The sequence below is a fragment of the Stenella coeruleoalba genome (assembly GCF_951394435.1).
Source record: "Stenella coeruleoalba genome assembly, chromosome: 15".
Taxonomy (NCBI): domain Eukaryota; kingdom Metazoa; phylum Chordata; class Mammalia; order Artiodactyla; family Delphinidae; genus Stenella; species Stenella coeruleoalba.
In genome coordinates, this window is record NC_137161.1 from 24,597,363 (window position 1) to 24,615,153 (window position 17,791).

The following is a 17,791-nucleotide window of genomic DNA, read 5'->3' on the forward strand; positions in this document are numbered from 1 at the left end:
TCTCTTAGGCTAGCCATTTTGGGGGAGCCTCCTAAGTAAGGCTCTAGGGTCCTCAGGCCAGAGCAATGCCCAGTCACAATCAGCCACCCCAATTTGTATCCGCAGACTCCTTAGGACAGACAGCCCAGTGAGACTGTGTATGGAGTTGTAGCCTTTCTTGTTTTGGGGGCGCTGAGGGGAGCTTCTTAGAAGGGGGAAAGGGTGAAACACTGAAAGGTAGTTCCTTAATGGTTCCTTTCTGCCTCCCTGGTTTTGGAGGCAGCTTCGGGTGTTCCCAGGCTTAAAGGAAGGGGGCAGCATTGTCTCTGGCGGCCACACCCAGAGATGGGCTTACCAGGAGGGCAGCCTCAGGGCCAGGTAACCACGTTTCCCCAGGACCAGGAGAGAGCAAGTGCGCAGCCCGCGGAACTTCTGCGGTGAAGGGGACTCGGCGAAGGGAAAAGGATCTTTCGGGTTCTTTAAAGAAACAGCCACACACCTTTCAATAGCCTATATATATTTGGATTTTAGCCCAGCCCAAGCCAAGTCTCCTTGAAGCCCCGCCTCCTAAAAGCTCCGCCCAACGTCAGTAGCTACGCCCACTCCCTGTTTTAGGTAGTCACACCTACTAGAGATTGCCCGCCCCAGAAGGGCCCGTCCGGGGAGCCCCGCCCGTGGAAGCCCCGCCCCACCCCGCCCACCACCCAGAGGCGCGCTCAGCAGGTGGGGTTGAGCACGCGGCAGGAACAGGCGCTGCGGAAGAAGCGGCACTGGCAGAAGGCGCACGGGTCGCAGCAGGCGGGCGCCGGCGGCTTGCAGCTGTCGCGGCTGGCCACGCAGGGGCCGGGCGGCGGGGGCCGGGGCTGTGCCACCTTCTTCATCGAAGCCTTTTTCTGCGGGGAAACGCCGGGTCTGCCCGAGCAGTCCACGTCCGCCCCATTCGTCCTCACCTCTGCCTGGAGACTCCTTGGACTATGGAGGCCCCCGACCAGACATCCCCACCTTCTGCCCACCGCCCGCTCGACTGATGCCCACAGGGCATCCCAGCGGGTCCCCGCCTGCTCCCCCAACAATGCCCCACTTCATCAAAACTTAACTGGCTCCGGCCTGGCCTCTTCTCTCCCTAGGGCATCCCACTCAGCTCCACCGTTTTTAACTACCGTCTCTGTTGTCTTCCCCTTCCAGTGTAGCCACAATCCCTGTCAGTTCTGCCTTCACAATAGATCTGGAGTCTACCCACTGCTTCACTACCGCTGCTACCCTGGGCTAGGCCCCTGTCTGCGGCTTTTGCCCCCTTACAGTCCGACCTCCAGTGCACAAAAGGGACCTCTCAGAAGACCTATGATGGCATCACACTCGGGCTTAAAGCACACCCTCCTCCCCGTTACTTTGGTCCTTGAGGCCCTCTGTGGTTTGGCCCTCCCACCTCTCCCACCGGTCTTTACCACACTGCCTTCTGTGCACCGAACACAAGAAATGAGTTCCTACTGCGGGAGCTTTGAGTTTGCTACTCCCTTTTCTGGGGACATTCTTTGCTGTGCTGTCCAATACAGGCAGCCACCAGTCAGCCATATGTGGCTGCTGAGTACCTGAAATGTGTCTAGTGCAATTGAGGAACTGAGTTTTCAAAAAACAAGGTTTTATTTTCATTTTACTTATTTTTAGGGTTACTTTCTATTTATGTCAAGTGATACTGGTTTTCTATATTGGTTATATAGGTTTTTAAATAACTATATAACCATGATAGAAAAGTTTTAAAATTAAAGTTTTAATTTTAAACAAATATATTAAATAGGTGAAACTCAGATATGGTAAAAGTTGTGGAAATGGTTCTGAAATGACTGAGGTTTGGGAAACATTGCATTCATCCAAAAGAATGAGTGATGGTGAAATTTCAGGCAGGGTGTGAGCTAGTATATAGGAAGATGCTTTTTAGCAGGTAAGCTATTTTGCTCAGTGAACCTTAGCTTTCTGGGCCTCAGCTCCTGGGGGTCTGGTTCAGGGCTTGAGGCCAGGAAGTTTGGGTAGCTTTCAGTTTCTTGTGGGCATGTAGGCCTGGGATATCTTTTATTTAGTTCCTAGCCAGAGCTTGGGGATCCTCTCCCTTTAAGTCCAGTCCCACCCCAACAATGTGAGCTCCCAGGCCTACCTTGGAAGATCTTTTTTTTTCCGCTTCTTTTCTGCTGATCTTTTTGGATTTCTTGTTCTGTGCTTCAAAGAGAGAAGGAGCAAAACCAGTCTCTGAGGGCCCTGAGCTGCAATGAAGTGGGAGGAGCAGAGGGGGCTCCAGGAAGCCCCAGGGTAGGGGAGAAGATGAAGGGTTGGCTGGATAGATCACATCTTGGGACTTAGGCCAGCAGGTTCTTGTTAGCCTGGCTGCAGACCTGGAGCCAGAGACTGGGAGCAGAGTCCTCTGAGGGAAAGCAAAGGTGGCCCTGGAAAATGGACTCAGTGTCTTGTACATGGATGGACTTGTTTTTCCTGTATCCCTATTTTCCATTTCTCAGAGCTTTGGAGCCAGTCATACCTGATTTGAATCCTGACTCTGCGATATAACAGCTTTGTGGTCTTGAGCAACCTACTTAATCTCCTTAAGACTTGGTTTTCTCATCTGCAAGTAGGATACTGTAATACCTACCTTGAAGAGTTGTCTTGAGGATAAATGAGGTATGTTTATAAAGCAGAAAGTCTGACACACTGAAGGTGATCAATCAATGTTAATGTGCCCCAGTCCCTTCCCTGATATATCTAGAATATCCTCTTTTTGAAGTGAGAGACAAGTCAGCAAGGAATATTAGTTTTGAGCTTAGGTTCTGGAGTTAAACACCTGGGTTTGAATTCTGGCTCTGCCGATTAAGAACTGTGTGTTAGTTACTTAACTTTTCTAAGACTTAATTTACCTAGCTGTGAAATAAAATAGGAATAAAAATAATACTCACTTCACAGTGCCTAGCACAAAATAAGTATATATGTTATTATTATTATTGTCAGATGAAGTCGAGCCAGAAGATCTCCATGCCAGGCTCTAATGCCCCTGATATTTTCTCCCAAGCAGTCATTTTCAATTCTCAACCCTGGCATGAAAGGACTAGTTCATCCCAGACTTGGTTATATTCTGCAGCATTTTCTAAAATTTTTACCATTGATAGGAGTTCCGTGACTCATTAAGTTTCAGAAATGGTAAGTTAAACCAAATTCACCAATTGTCATGACTTTAAGGTTTCTCAGAGCCTCTAACATGCTAAGCTGCGTATGCGATTGGTGGCAGGCAGGGCTTTCCTAAACCAAATGAGTTAAGGGGCACTCTATTCCTCCAGGATTGTTTTGAGGAATGAGCACGAAGGAGCTCTGACCTATGGCAGTAGATCCTGGCATCAGCTTGGGGAGTGTGTTTGACATCCTGCAGTTCTCTTGGGCCAGAGCCTGGAGGCTGGGCCCCAGGCTAGGCTACCTACCCACAATAGAGACAGAAGGGAAATCCAACAGGTTCATGGAAGAGTTGCTCCTTAGGCTCCTTTCATCTCTGGGCTTTTCCTCAGGTGCCAGGTGGCTGTAGGCAGTGAGGAAGCACAGGCAGACCAGCAGGGTAGCCAGGAGGAGGCGTGTGACATCCATTCCGGGAGGCCTGAGTGGGACAGAGAAGGCAGTCAGGTGGGCCAGGGTCCTGGCAAATGGATGTGCCCTCCTGCTTTCTTTGGGCTGGTGCTCTGACCCCATTCCACACCCCAGTGTCCCAGGGGAGCTGGAGGACCAGCAAGGCTTAGGACAGGGAAGGGGAACTGATGAAGGAAGAAGAGAGAAAAGGAGAGATGGGAGAGGAAGAAAGAAAGACAAGAAAGGGAGGGAGGGACTTCTCTGGGGGTGCAGTGGTTAAGAACCTGCCTGCCAATGCAGGGGACATGGGTTCGATCCCTGGTCCGGGAACATCCCACATGCTATGGAGCAACTAAGCCCGTGAGCCACAACTACTGAGCCCGTGAGCCACAACTACTGAAGCCCGCACGCCTAGAGCCTGTGCTCCGCAACAAGAGAAGCCACCACAACGAGAAGGCCGTGCACAGCAATGAAGAGTAGCTCCCACTTGCCCCAACTAGAGAAAGCCCGCGCGCAGCAATGAAGACCCAACACAGCCATAAATAAATAAATAAATAAATAAATAAATAAATAAATAAATAAATTATTTTTTTAAAAAGGGAGGGAGATCGATGTAAGGAGAAAAGGAATGCATTGCAATTGGTCTCTGCCTTCCAGAGGGTGGGGCGCTGGGGTTTTTTAAGTCAGTAGCCCCAGGAGACCCTAGGCTTGGGCAGAGTTGTTGAAAGGTCCCCAGTAATGCCTCACAGTGGCAGAGGTCTTACTGAAGTGCAGAGAACAAGGCTCATGAGTTAAGACTAAACGAGACGGTGTAGGGATAAATGGCTTTTTTGGACAAGTGTGTAAGTCATTGTGTATGCTATATTCCGACATCCAGAGGAAATAAATGCAGATATGGTTTGCGTCAGGAGGATAGGATGGACCTGTTCAAATAGGCTAACTATATTTATCGATTTATTGCTAGCTGGATTTTGATGAACCAGACAGATCCCAGAGCGGATTTCTTCCCATGAATGTCTAGGTTTGGCTTAGTGAGGGCTCACAGCTTCAAAAGCATCTTCATCTTCTCTGAGTGTGGAATCCCTACTCCTCACCCACCCTGTGCGTTCTGGGAAAAAGCTGAGACTGCTTTGCCAAGGTTCTCTGGCCCTGCCATAAGGCATAGTGGGTGAGAAGAGAATAAAACAATCTGCTCGTGCTGGTCCTGCCCATTCCTGGGCTCAGCCTGGCAATTTCTAGCCTATTCCTCCCAGCCCTCAGATTGCTTAGAGTAAAATTTTCTCCATTTCTGTTACATTCCAGGAGAAGGAGGACCCAAATAGCCAGCCCCCAACCTCATTCTAAACTTCTTAAAGGTAGAGGGGACAGTCCCTTCCTTTTGAAGTTCGTCCTCTACCTCTCTCAGCCCTCACTCCATTTCTTCTGATTCCTTCAGCTCCTTTCATCAATGGGCATTTATTTGCCTATCATGAACTGGCCACCAATTTTCTTTCTCAAAGCCTGGTAGTGAGTCAACAGAATGAGCACTGGGCTCGGAGTCAGGACCTCTGAGTTCTTGTCTTGGCTTAAGCATTAGTAAAGGCGTGACTTTGGACAAATCCATTCTTTTTTTTCTTTTTAATGGACTCTAATTTTCTTTTTGGTAAAATGAGGGGAGTGGGCTAGGTGAATGGTTTGCATTCATTTAGCAGGGGAGCTCTTTCTTCAAATAAACAATGACTTGAAGAATCCCAATGTATAAAACAGAAAGAGGCAATACAGAGGTTTTTCAAGCAGTTCACATCTTTTTTGTGTGGTGGGACAATACTTCTCCTCAGGCCCTAGAGCCCAAAACATTTTTTGAGGCCCTACGTTTCCCAGCTCCATGCAGTTCCATCTCAGAGGTTTCTAGTCCCTATCAGCAATAGTTAACCCAAACAAACATTTATCAGGAAAGTCTGGGGACTGAGGCATAGTAATTTGCTCCATCCTCTGCTTCTCAGAACTTTGTACTGTTCTCTGTCAAATACTTTATCACATTGTTTGTGTTTGTCTCTCCCACTTGATAAAAAAAAGGTCATGTTTTACTCGTTTTTGTGACCATGAACCTGGCACAGTGACCAGCCCCAAGCAGTAACTTGGACCCTTCTTCCTAGCAGGACTCCCTCTCTCTCTCTCTAATGATGCTGCTGGGCTCTCAGCTTGGAGAGCAATTTCTCCTTCTCTCTTGTTGCCCACACCCAGTCAATCAGTCATTAAGTTCTAGTGATTTTCACTCCCCCCAATTCTCACAACCCTCCCTCCCTTTCCATTCCTCCTGTCCGTGCAGCCTAGTTCCTCCCACTTGGTCTTCCATAAGAGCCTCCTCACTGGCCTCCTCAACTCTAGAACATATAACCAGACTAAGCTTCCTTTTAAATAAAGCCCCATTTCCTTTCATTCATTCATTCATTCATACCTACATTCATTCATCTAGTTAAAAAATATTTGTTAAGTACCAACTATGAACCAGTGCTATGCTAGATTCTTGGGTAAAAATAGTGATCAAGGGGCTTCCCTGGTGGCGCAGTGGTTGAGAGTCTGCCTGCCGATGCAGGGGACACGAGTTCGTGCCCCTGTCCGGGAGGATCCCACATGCCGCGGAGCGGCTGGGCCCGTGAGCCATGGCCGCTGAGCCTGCACGTCCGGAGCCTGTGGTCTGCAACGGGAGAGGCCACAACAGTGAGAGGCCCGCGTACCGCAAAAAAAAAAAAAAAAAAAAAAGATACACAATGATGCCTGTCCTTACAGAGCTTACATTCTATCAGGGATGACTGACAAGTTAAATAAGTTATTCTAATAAAGCTTGTGCTATGGGAGACCTCAACTAGTGCATGGACTAGGGAAGGTCTCTTGAAGCATGTTGTATTGAAGCTGAAAACAGAGGGCTGATTTGGACTTATCCATGTTGAAGAGGAGAGTGGAGGTGGTGATGGCAGTGTTGCAGACACTGAGAACCATATACATGAAGATCCAAAGGCAAGAGAGGATGGTGCATTTGAGGAACTAGAAAAGATCAGTAAGGTTGGCAAATAAACATAACAGGAGATGGAAGCAGGGGCCAGATCATGATGGGACTTGTAAACCATGGTAAGGAGTTTGAACAATATCTTTTTTTTTTTTTTTTTTTTAGCGGTACGTGGGCCTCTCACTGTTGTGGCCTCTCCCGCTGCGGAGCACAGACTCCAGACGCGCAGGCTCAGCGGCCATGGCTCACGGGCCCAGCCGCTCCGCGGCATGTGGGATCTTCCCGGACCGGGACACGAACCCGTGTGCCCTGCATCGGCAGGCGGACTCTCAACGACTGCGCCACCAGGGAAGCCCTGAACAATATCTTAAGGTCGATGGAAAATGAATGAAAAGTTTTGAATAGGGGGAGGGACTTGTTCAGATTTGCATTGTAGAAAGATCCCTCTGACTGGGGTGAGGAGATGGAGGGGACAAGACTGAAAGGAAGGAAAACCAATTAAGAGGCTGCTGCTGGTTCCAAGCATTCTATTCCTCTGCAGGGGTTACCCTGACTACCAAATGAAATACATAATCCATAGCCTCAAAAAGGCACCAGAGCCCTCTCAACCTGCCTTCCACATTCCTTTCCAGCTTTATCTTTTCCTATAGGAAGTATATATCCTAGCCAAGCTTGGCTACTACCTGGTCCCCATACAAAGCTCGTCCTTTACCACTTCTTAAGCCTGACAACTTCTGACCTAAGCACAGTACTTAGCTTGTTATACAAGCATTTATTTACTAACCACTGAGGCGGAATCTGTAGCTGTTAATGACTGCAGTATTCGTTTGCCCTTTCCATATTTCGTGTAGCATTTGTACAGTCTTCAAGCTAAAAATGGTTTTCATGTTTGTAAAGTGTTCTATTAAAAAAACCCAACAGAGACCCTATGTGGTCCACAAAGCATAAAATATTTACTCTCTGGCCTTTCACAGAAAAAGTCTGCTGACCCTGTCTAGATTGTGAGAATTGCGAGGGGCTGTTAGGCAAGCAAGCACGTCACGTCTACTCTCTCAATATCTACTAACTGATTGAAGTAATTAACTGCTTCTTTGGGTAAAGGTATTGATGATCCTTATTAAAAGACCAATGTGACTTGGGAAAGTTAACTTGTGCCATTACCAACCAATAATACTTGTCATTAATTTATCAGATTTCAGATTCGTTTTAGGACAGGGCTGGGTCCTAATGAGACAAGAGTTAGGATTGGTAAGTTTTGATTATTAGAGACAGAGGGAAAATATCCATTCTGAGTAGTTATCATAATGTTTTGAAACTTTCTATTACACCATGCTGCCTAGAATTCATAAAGATGCAGTGCAATAACCCCTGGAATACAAATAAGAAATATAATCATTGGAAATCGCAAGATAATATTTTGATTAGTTGCATAAAATTAAATGTGTATTTTTGTATAAGATCAATCTTGTATAAGATTTTATTTTGTATCCCCAATCTCTTCCAAAAGCAATTTTTTTAAAAAAAATTTTTCTTGTTTTTAATTAATTGATTTATTTTTTGGCTGCGTCGGGTCTTGGTTGTGGCACGCGGGATTTTCGTTGAGGGATGTGGGCTTCTCTCTAGTTGTGGAGTGCAGGTTTTCTCTCTCGTTGTGGTGCGGGGGTTCAAGAGTGCGTGGACTTCGTAGTTTGGGACACTCAGGCTCTCTCCTCGAGGCTCATGGGCTTAGTCGCCCTGTGGCATGTGGGATCTTATTTCCCTGACCAGGGATCGAACTCGTGTCCCCTGCATTGGAAGGCGGATTCTTTACCACTGGACCACCAGGGAAGTCCCAAGAGACCATTTTTTTTTTCAAGCGGCAGAGCTCTGGTATCAGTGGGTATTAATTAGAAGGACAAATCAGAAATAAATTCAACTTGAAATGAGAAAAAAAAAAAAAGCAAGGAAAGAATGGAGATATGGTGGAATGGGTTGGGGAGAAGCTCTGATTAAGGAAAAGCTCCGATTAAGGCAAGTCACAAAAGTCATGTCATCGATTGAGAGGCATTATATGCAGTTATTCTATTTTTTTTGGGTTTTCCTTATCACGACTGACATAAAACTAACCAAAAAATATGCTGGGAATTCCTGCAAAGAAGTGAAAGAGTAATTGGGAAATGTGAGTTAGAAAAGGAGTGGCTGGAGTTTGGGGGGAATGAACTGAGACCCAAAGATCACATTCATCACTTCCTCTGAACACCTGATAATGCAGGAATTATCACCATCACAGCAACCAGCAGGCTTAATATAAATAGTAGCCACTGCACAATGGGCAGTGAGGAGATGTCACTAGGTAACATCTCTAGAGTAATTAAGGATATAGTGAATTACAGGGCTTAATTATTATTTTTTAATTTTTAAATTAAATTAATTTTTTATACAGCATGCTCTTATTAGTTATCCATTTTATACATATTAGTGTATAAATACACCCCCACCACCACTTTCCCCCCTTGGTGTCCATACATTTGTTCTTTACATCTGTGTCTCTATTTCTGCCCTGCAAACCGGTTCATCTGTACCATTTTTCTGGGTTCCACATATATGCATTAATATACGATATTTGTTTTTCTCTTTCTGACTTACTTCACTCTGTATGACAGTCTCTAGATCTATCCACGTCTCTACAAATGACCAATTTCGTTCCTTTTTATGGCTGAGTAACATTCCATTGTATATATGTACCACATCTTCTTTATCCATTTGTCTGTCGATGGGCATTTAGTTTGCTTCCATGACCTGGCTATTGTAAATAGTGCTGTAATGAACATTGGGGTGCATGTGTCTTTTTGAATTATGGTTTTCTCTGGGTATGTGCCCAGTAGTGGGATTGCTGGGTCATATGGTAATTCTATTTTTAGTTTTTTAAGGAAACTCTATACTGTTTTCCATAGTGGCTGTATCAATTTACATTCCCACCAACAGTGCAAGAAGGTTCCCTTTTCTGCACACCCTCTCCAGCATTTGTTGTTTGTAGATTTTCTGATGATGCCCATTCTAACTGGTGTGAGGTGATACCTCATTGTAGTTTTGATTTGCATTTCCCTAATAATTAGTGATGTTGAGCAGCTTTTCATGTACTTCTTGGCCACCTGTATGTCTTCTTTGGAGAAATGTCTATTTAGTTCTGCCCATTTTTTGATTGGGTTGTTTTTCTTTAAATATTGAGCTGCATGAGCTGTTTATATATTTTGGTGATTAATCCTTTGTCCATTGATTCATTTGGAAATATTTTCTCCCATTCTGAGGGTTGTCTTTTCATCTTGTTTGTAGTTTCCTTTGCTTTGCAAAAGCTTTTAAGCTTCATTAGGTCCCATTTGTTTATTTTTGTTTTTATCTCCATTACTCTAGGAGGTGGATCAAAAAAGATCTTGCTGTGATTTATGTCAGAGAGTGTTCTTCCTATGTTTTCCTCTAAGAGTTTTATAGTGTCCAGTCTTACATTTAGGTCTCTAATCCATTTTGAGTTTATTTTTGCGTATGGTGTTAGGGAGTGTTCTAATTTCATTCTTTTACATGTAGCTCTCCAGTTCTCCCGTCACCACTTATTGAAGAGACTATCTTTTCTCCATTGTATATCCTTGCCTTCTTTGTCATAGATCAGTTGACCATAGGTGCGTGGGTATATCTCTGGGCTTTCTATCCTGTTCCACTGATCTGTATTTCTGTTTTTGTGCCAATACCATATTGTCTTGATTACTGTAGCTTTGTAGTATAGTCTGAAGTCAGGGAGTCTGATTTCTCCAGCTCTGTTTTTTTCCCTCAAGACTGCTTTGGCTATTCGGGGTCTTTTGTGTCTCCATACAAATTTTAAGATTTTTTGTTCTAGATCTGTAAAAAATGCCACTGGTAATTTGATAGGGATTGCACTGAATCTGTAGATTGCTTTGGGTAGTATAGTCATTTTCACAATATTGATTGTTCCAATCCAAGAACATGGTATATCTCTCCATCTGTTTGTGTCATCTTTGATTTCTTTCATCAGTGTCTTATAGTTTTCTGAGTACAGGTCTTTTGTCTCCCTAGGTAGGCTTATTCCTAGGTCTTTTATTCTTTTTGTTGCAATGGTAAATGGGAGTGTTTCCTTAATTTCTCTTTCAGATTTTTTATCATTAGTGTATAGGAATTCAAGAGATGTCTGTGCATTAATTTTGTACCAAATTCATTGATTAGCTCTAGTAGTTTTCTGGTGGCATTTTTAGGATTCTCTATGTATAGTATCATGTCATCTGCAAACAGTGACAGTTTTACTTCTTCTCTTCCATTTTGTATTCTTTTATTTCTTTTTCTTCTCTGATTGCCGTGGCTAGGACTTCCAAAACTATGTTGAATAATAGTGGTGAGAGTGGACATCCTAGTCTTATTCCTGATCTTACAGGAAATGCTTTCAGTGTTTTACCATTGAGAATGATGCTTGCTGTGGGTTTGTCGTATATGGCCTTTATTATGTTGAGGTAGCTTCCCTCTATGACCACTTTCTGGAGAGTTTTTATCATAAATGGGTGTTGAATTTTGTCAAAAGCTTTTTCTGCATCTATTGAGATGATCATATGGTTTTTCTTCTTCAATTTGTTGATATGATGTATCACATTGATTGATTTGCATATATTGAAGAATCCTTGCATCCCTGGGATAAACCCCACTTGATCATGGTGTATGATCCTTTTAAAGTGTTGTTGGATTCTATTTGCTAGTATTTTGTTGAGGATTTTTGCGTCTATATTCATCAGTGATATTGGTCTGTAATTTTCTTTTTTTGTAGTATCTTTGTCTGGTTTTGGTATCAGGGTGATGGTGGCCTCATAGAATGAGTTTGGGAGTGTTCCTTTGTCTGCAATTTTTTGGAAGAGTTTGAGATGGATGGGTGTTAGCTCTTCTCTAAATGTTTGATAGAATTCACCTGTGAAGCCATCTGGTCCTGGACTTTTGTTTGTTGGAAGATTTTTAATCACAGTTTCAATTTCATTACTTGTGATTGTTCTGTTCATATTTTCTATTTCTTCCTGGTTCAGTCTTGGAAGGTTATACCTTTCTAAGAATTTGTCCATTTCTTCCAGGTTGTCCATTTTATTGGCATAGAGTTGCTTGTAGTAGTCTCTTAGGATGCTTTGTATTTCCGTGGTGTCTGTTGTAACTTTTTCATTTCTAATTTAATTGATTTGAGTCTTCTCCGTCTTTTTCTTGATGAGTCTGGCTAATGGTTTATCAATTTCGTTTATCTTCTCAAAGAACCAGCTTTCAGTTTTATTGATCTTTGCTATTGTTTTCTTTGCTTTTATTTCATTTGTTTCTGCTCTGATCTTTATGGTTTCTTTCCTTCTACTAACTTTGGGTTTTGTTTGTTCTTCTTTCTCTAGCTCCTTTAGGTGTAAGGTTAGATTGTTGATTTGAGATTTTTCTTGTTTCTTGAGGTAGGCTTGTATTGCTATAAACTTCCCTCTTGTAACTGCTTTTGCTGCATCCCATGGGTTTTGGATCGTCGTGTTTTCATTGTAATTTGTCTCTAGGTATTTTTGATTTCCTCTTTGATTTCTTCAGTGATCTCTTGGTCATTTAGTAACGTATTGTTTAGCTTCCATGTGTTTGTGTTTTTTACATTTTTTCCCCTGTAATTGATTTCTAGTCTCATAGCGTTGTGGTCAGAAAAATGCTTGGTATGATTTCAATTTTCTTAAATTTACTGAGGCTTGATTTGTGACCCAAGATATGATCTATCTTGGAGAATGTTCCCTGTGCACTTGAGAAGAAAGTGTAATCTGCTGGTTTTGGATGGAATGTCCCATAAATATCAATTAAATCTATCTGGTCTATTGTGTCATTTAAAGCTTGTGTTTCCTTAATAATTTTCTGTTTGGATGATCTGTCCATCGGTGTAAGTGAGGTGTTAAAATTCCCCACTATTATTGCATTACTGTCGATTTCCTCTTTTATAGTTGTTAGCAGTTGCCTTATGTATTGAGGTGCTCCTATGTTGGGTGCATATATATTTATAATTGTTATATCTTCTTCTTGGATTTATCCCTTGATCATTATGTAGTGTCCTTCCTTGTCTCTTGTAACATTCTTTATTTTAAAGTCTATTTTATATGAGTATTGCTACTCCAGCTTTCTTTTGATTTCCATTTGCATGGAATATCTTTTTCCATCCCCTCACTTTCAGTCTGTATGTGTCCTTAGGTCTGAAGTGGGTCTCTTGTAGACAGCATATATATGGGTCTTGTTTTTGTATCCATTCAGTGACCCTGTGTCTTTTGGTTGGAGCATTTAATCCATTCCCATTTAAGGTAATTATCGATATGTATATTCCTATTACCATTTTCTTAATTGTTATGGGTTTGTTTTGTAGGTCCTTTTCTTCTCTTGTGTTTCCCTCTTAGAGAAGTTCCTTTAGTATTTGTTGTAGAGCTGGTTTGGTGGTGCTGAATTCTCTTAGCTTTTGCTGTCTGTAAAGCTTTTGATTTCTCCTTCGAATCTGAATGAGATCCTTGCTGGGTAGAGTAATCTTGGTTGTAGGTTCTTCCCTTTCATCACTTTAAATATAACATGCCACTCCCTTCTGGCTTGTAGAGTTTCTGCTGAGAAAGCAGCTGTTAACCTTATGGGAGCTCCTACAGGACTTAATTTTAAAAAATAGTTTCCTTTGCTGTGCAAGTAACTCTTAAGAAATAAACTTAAAATACAATTTCTTAGAACCTAAGTAACTTAGTGGAATTATAAAGCTAGACTGAGTCTGGGAAAGGTAAAGTCTCAGTGGAATTAATCTTATTTGTGTATTGGGAGAAGGTAAGAACCAATATTCCTTACACAAATCCTGGGGAGATATGTATATTCTAAATGTAATATATGTCCATAATACCTAGGTGTATTATGATGCTTGGGGTCAGATTTTGTTTTTAGGATTCAGAATTTTAGAAAAACAATATCTTCTATATTAAACCACATATAAGGGCTCTAGAAGCACCCATTAAAAATGTACTGATGCTTCTGTAGCAAAAAGGTATGGATAAACAAACAAAGGATAAACAAAGACTGTGAATTGATTCGCATCAGTTCAGGACAGGTTTTTTGCCAAATGAGTTACCAAAGGAAAAAAAAACTTACAGCAGAGTTTTGGGATTTTGCAATTTCAGGTAATGGATTATGGACCTATACAAACCCTCAACATGGGACACACACTCCACCTATTAATACAGGATCATAATGCTGACAACAATGACTACCTGTGCAATTGCTTTTCTCAAGAGTAATTTGTCTTTCCACTCTGTGGTGGTATAGACTGTTCTTTGATCTGTGGTAGCACTGATGACAATTCTTCCTCTTAAACTCATCATCTGCTTTAAGTTACTTCTTAGGACTTAAGATGAGTTTCTCTTCAGTATGCGGATATAAAGAATCCAGAAAGGGGAATCAGGTTACACGGACATACCTGCCAGTTAAGTGGCTGTGTGACCCTTGGCCCATTTGGGCCTGTGCTTTCTCATCTGCAAAATGAGAGGATAGGACTATATGACTCAGTACAGATTACGAGGCGCAGAGTAGAAATTTAATAAAGATTTGTTTAATTAATTAAAGAATTAAAGACCTTTCTATTTTTAAATTCTATGAATCCATAATTTCTGATTCCTGCTTCCTGGACTTTGGGGAGATTAAGCAGTTGCACAAGGGATTTTGTAAAGGCCACTTGTTGTGTATCCTTAAGAGTTGAGGGATTTATAAATGCATGAGTGTGACTGAATCTGATTAAACTCTGGAAAAGAGGGCATGGAAAGTCATGGCTAAATGTAAGTGGTTTATATACCTCAGGAGTGCTGTTGATGTGTGTGTGTGCACGCACATGTGCGCGCACATGAGTACTAATGTGTAAGGGCTCTGACTGAGGGAATACGGGAGACAGCAGTGTCCAGAGCATCTCTGAGTATGGTAAGGTGAGGAGACGGTGTATCAGTATGCAGCGTACACCGAGTGTACACTGTATACAACCCCTTAGCTATGGCACTGGGATAGCCTGATATCTTAATCCTTTAGGGTAAAGGCCTTGATCCTAAAAGCAAAGGAAAGGGTTATAATGTTCCAGTGATGGGGGATGGCTAACCACCTACTGGGACAGAGGTATAGTAAGAGATGAGAACAGAAGAAGAGGTGAAGGCAGCAGTCTTCTTGAAGACAGTGAACAATATTAGCTGCTGACCAAACTAGGTGTAATGAGGTGCAGTCCTGACAGCCTGCCCTGGGCTGTGCTGGTGGCACCTGTGAGGGAAACCAGGGTGTCTGGGCAGCCAGCAAGCTGGCACTGCAGGGGAGGAGACGGGGCTCAGTTGATTGTAATAGTGGCTTCCATCAGTCCTGCCAAGCACCAATGGCTAGGGGTCTGGTGAAACTCAACCCTGTGAAGAAGGAAGCTGCTAGAATCAAAGCAGTGTTGGGTATGCATCCAACATGGAGGAGCAACTCATATAGGCTTGTGGTGACAGAGGCAGATTTTCCTCTGACCAGTCTTTTGGAACAAAACATATACTTGGGAGGAAAGGGAAATTATAGCAGGAGAGAATCTTAACCTAAAATTGTCTGCAAAATTTTGTGCATATGTGCATTTTTCTGGGGAGAAGGTCCATAGCTTTCTCTGGATCTATAAGTGTGTCTCTGGCCCCTAAAAAACTCAGAACCACTCAGCTTCTAGGAGCTAAAATGAAAACCCCTTCTTGGTATATTATGTTCCTGCAACTTGACGGCCTCATCCTGAATCACAGGCACATGAGAGCAGAGGATATTGTCAATATTTTTCTCTGCCCTGGAACACTCTCAAAGCCTATAACTCTTCTGGCTCATCAGCCACAGTTTCTGATATGCCAAAACCTGGGAGAAGTAACACACAATGTTTGTTGTGGTTTAGTTTCCAGCCAAACTAGCTGTACCAAATACTGAGGGTCAGGGCCAGAGAAGAAATATCTCTCATTCATAGTTACCTAGATTCCCCACACCAGATGTTCAGCAGCTGCATAAGGATACCACTGTCTTACACATCTTTCATCCACCTGGGCAGCTGGTGATTCGCATCCACTACAAACGCCTGGCCAGACTTAGCTTAGGAGGCTCCAATGGGGCTACCGGCCCATTCCTTAATGTTCACCCAGGCTTATTAGTGCTGATAACTTCTGGGGCAGCAGGAGAGTGGCAATATGTTTTATCTACTTAGTTTTGTCCTAGAACAGCCAATTAAGCAACAAAAATTTTTTGAATGCTGTGGGAAGCCTTGCCTGACTGTCCCCTCCAGGAGAGTTAATTATTCTCTCCTCCCTAGACACACTGTATTGTAATGATTTGTTCATTTGCCTTGTCTCTTCTAGATTGAAGACTCATTAAGGGCAGAGCCTGTGCCTTATTCATCTCCATGCTCATCCCCTCCCTACTACCCCTAGCCCCAGTGCCTAAGCTCAGCACAAAATAAGCCCTCAGTAAATGTTTCTCTCAATTGAATTAATTTACTAAATGCTCAATATAAATGAATATGGGTATTCCTTGGCAGTCCAGTGGTTAGGACTCCACGCTTGCATTGCAGCAGGTGTGGGTTCCATCCCTGGTTGGGGAACTAGGATCCCACAAGCCACCATGGTGCGGCCAAAAAAAGAAAAAAAAAAAAAAGATGAATAAAGAGTCCCTGCCTTTAGATGGCTTTCAATCCTGCAGGGAAGACAAACAAATAACTAACAAAAAAAATGAGGAGAGAAGTGCTAGAGTTGAGGTACAAGTGAAATAAATGCCTTGGGTAGGCAGAAAAAAGAGGATGGTTAAACTGCACAGGGTCTTGGATGATTTTGTGAGTTATTGTTGAACAAGAACCTCTCTAATTTCCTCAGCCTCCTCCCAATTTTGGGCTGCAGCTCCTGGAGTGCTCAAACATTCTGTGCTGCTCTTGCCAGTTCCTCCCTCTTTCACATGGCTCTATGCAGCATACAGCCTCTGCCTTTCCCCTTTGGCAGTCTCCTTGAATTTCCTGCCCTAGAGAGTGGCTTCCTTTTACAGCCATCAGGCCACTGGTAGCCAGATGTGCATAGCCAAAGCCAATTACTGAGATTTCTATCCTATTTTAATCAATTATTTGGCTAGAGTTTTTCTTAAGAAGCCAAATCTCATACTGGGGAGATCATTAGGTCCTGTATATCCAAACCAGGCTGGTGGCCTGGGCTGGGAAATAGTCAGTGGCCGGAGTCAGGAGTACAGGTGCCAAGTTCCTGATCCTCTCCCAGGGGATAGTTCTAGGTATTTCATTACAATCTCCTAATAAAACAGGGAGACCATTTTCCTTCTCATTCCTATCTCCTAGGATGTAAGTTACAGGTAGGCTACCGAATTTGTGGGGCTCTGTGCAAAATGAAAATGTGGGACCACGTGCTAAAAAATTAAGAATTTCAAGGAGAGCATTAAACTAAGCAAGCATGAGGCCCTCTAAGTGTGAGGCCCTATGCAACTGCTCAAGTGCACACCCATGAAGTCATTTCTGGTTACAAGATTGAGAAAGCTGACACTGATGGTATGACATGGTGGCTGTAAAGAAGTTTGTGAGAAAACAAAGAAGTTTGCGGATTGGGGGAAACATTAAATTACACTCAGCAGTTGCAGCAGTAAGTTATATAATGATGAGACTGCTTCTAGACATCCTCTGCAGCTGTCTTACTAGTGCTCCAGGCATCAGACATCTCAGTGGAGCAGACACCAAAGAATGGACAGGGGTTCTAGACCCAGCCCTGCCAGGAATTCACTGTGGGACTTCTGGCAAGTTACTTTCTCTCTGTGGGCATCTTTTTCTTCACTTGTACAAAAAAGGATTTGGATTAGATGTTTAAGGTCTCTTCTAACTCTGAGTATAAGCAGCTTTTGGCAGGAAAGAGCTCTCTGGAGGAGGCCTCTTTGGTCTTGTCAATTTAGCAAAGCTATAATGTAACTGACCTTAAGCCAGACACCCCCATGCTCTACTCATCTCCAGCCCAAGCACACCTTTCAAATCTTTTGATCACACAATACCTTGCCTAATCTGTTGGTTTTTTCTGTAGATCAAAGAAGTAGAAATGAAGAATAAGTAATTAACAGATGACCAAATCTCTTCCTTAGCTTCCCCTTCAGTAATCTCACAAATTGTGTGAAAAATATATCATCTAAAGAAAGATCACAAGTAGCTGACAAGCCTGCACACTGGGG

At 43.1% G+C, this 17,791-nt stretch overlaps 1 protein-coding gene across 1 annotated transcript in view; it reads right to left on the reverse strand.

The window, feature by feature from the left end:
- Positions 1–695: 695 nt before the first annotated feature.
- The window catches only part of ASIP (agouti signaling protein), a gene marked incomplete at its 3' end in the record, with an annotated part of 99,345 nt that continues 82,249 nt past the window's right edge, over positions 696–17,791 (reverse strand). The window contains exons 3-5 of the mRNA XM_079945903.1: positions 3,435–3,604; positions 2,129–2,190; positions 696–872 (exon numbers count right to left, since the gene is read on the reverse strand). Of these exons, the coding sequence (XP_079802029.1) occupies positions 696–872; positions 2,129–2,190; positions 3,435–3,594 (399 nt within the window). The 5' untranslated portion in view covers positions 3,595–3,604. The remainder of the gene's footprint in view (positions 873–2,128; positions 2,191–3,434; positions 3,605–17,791) is intronic.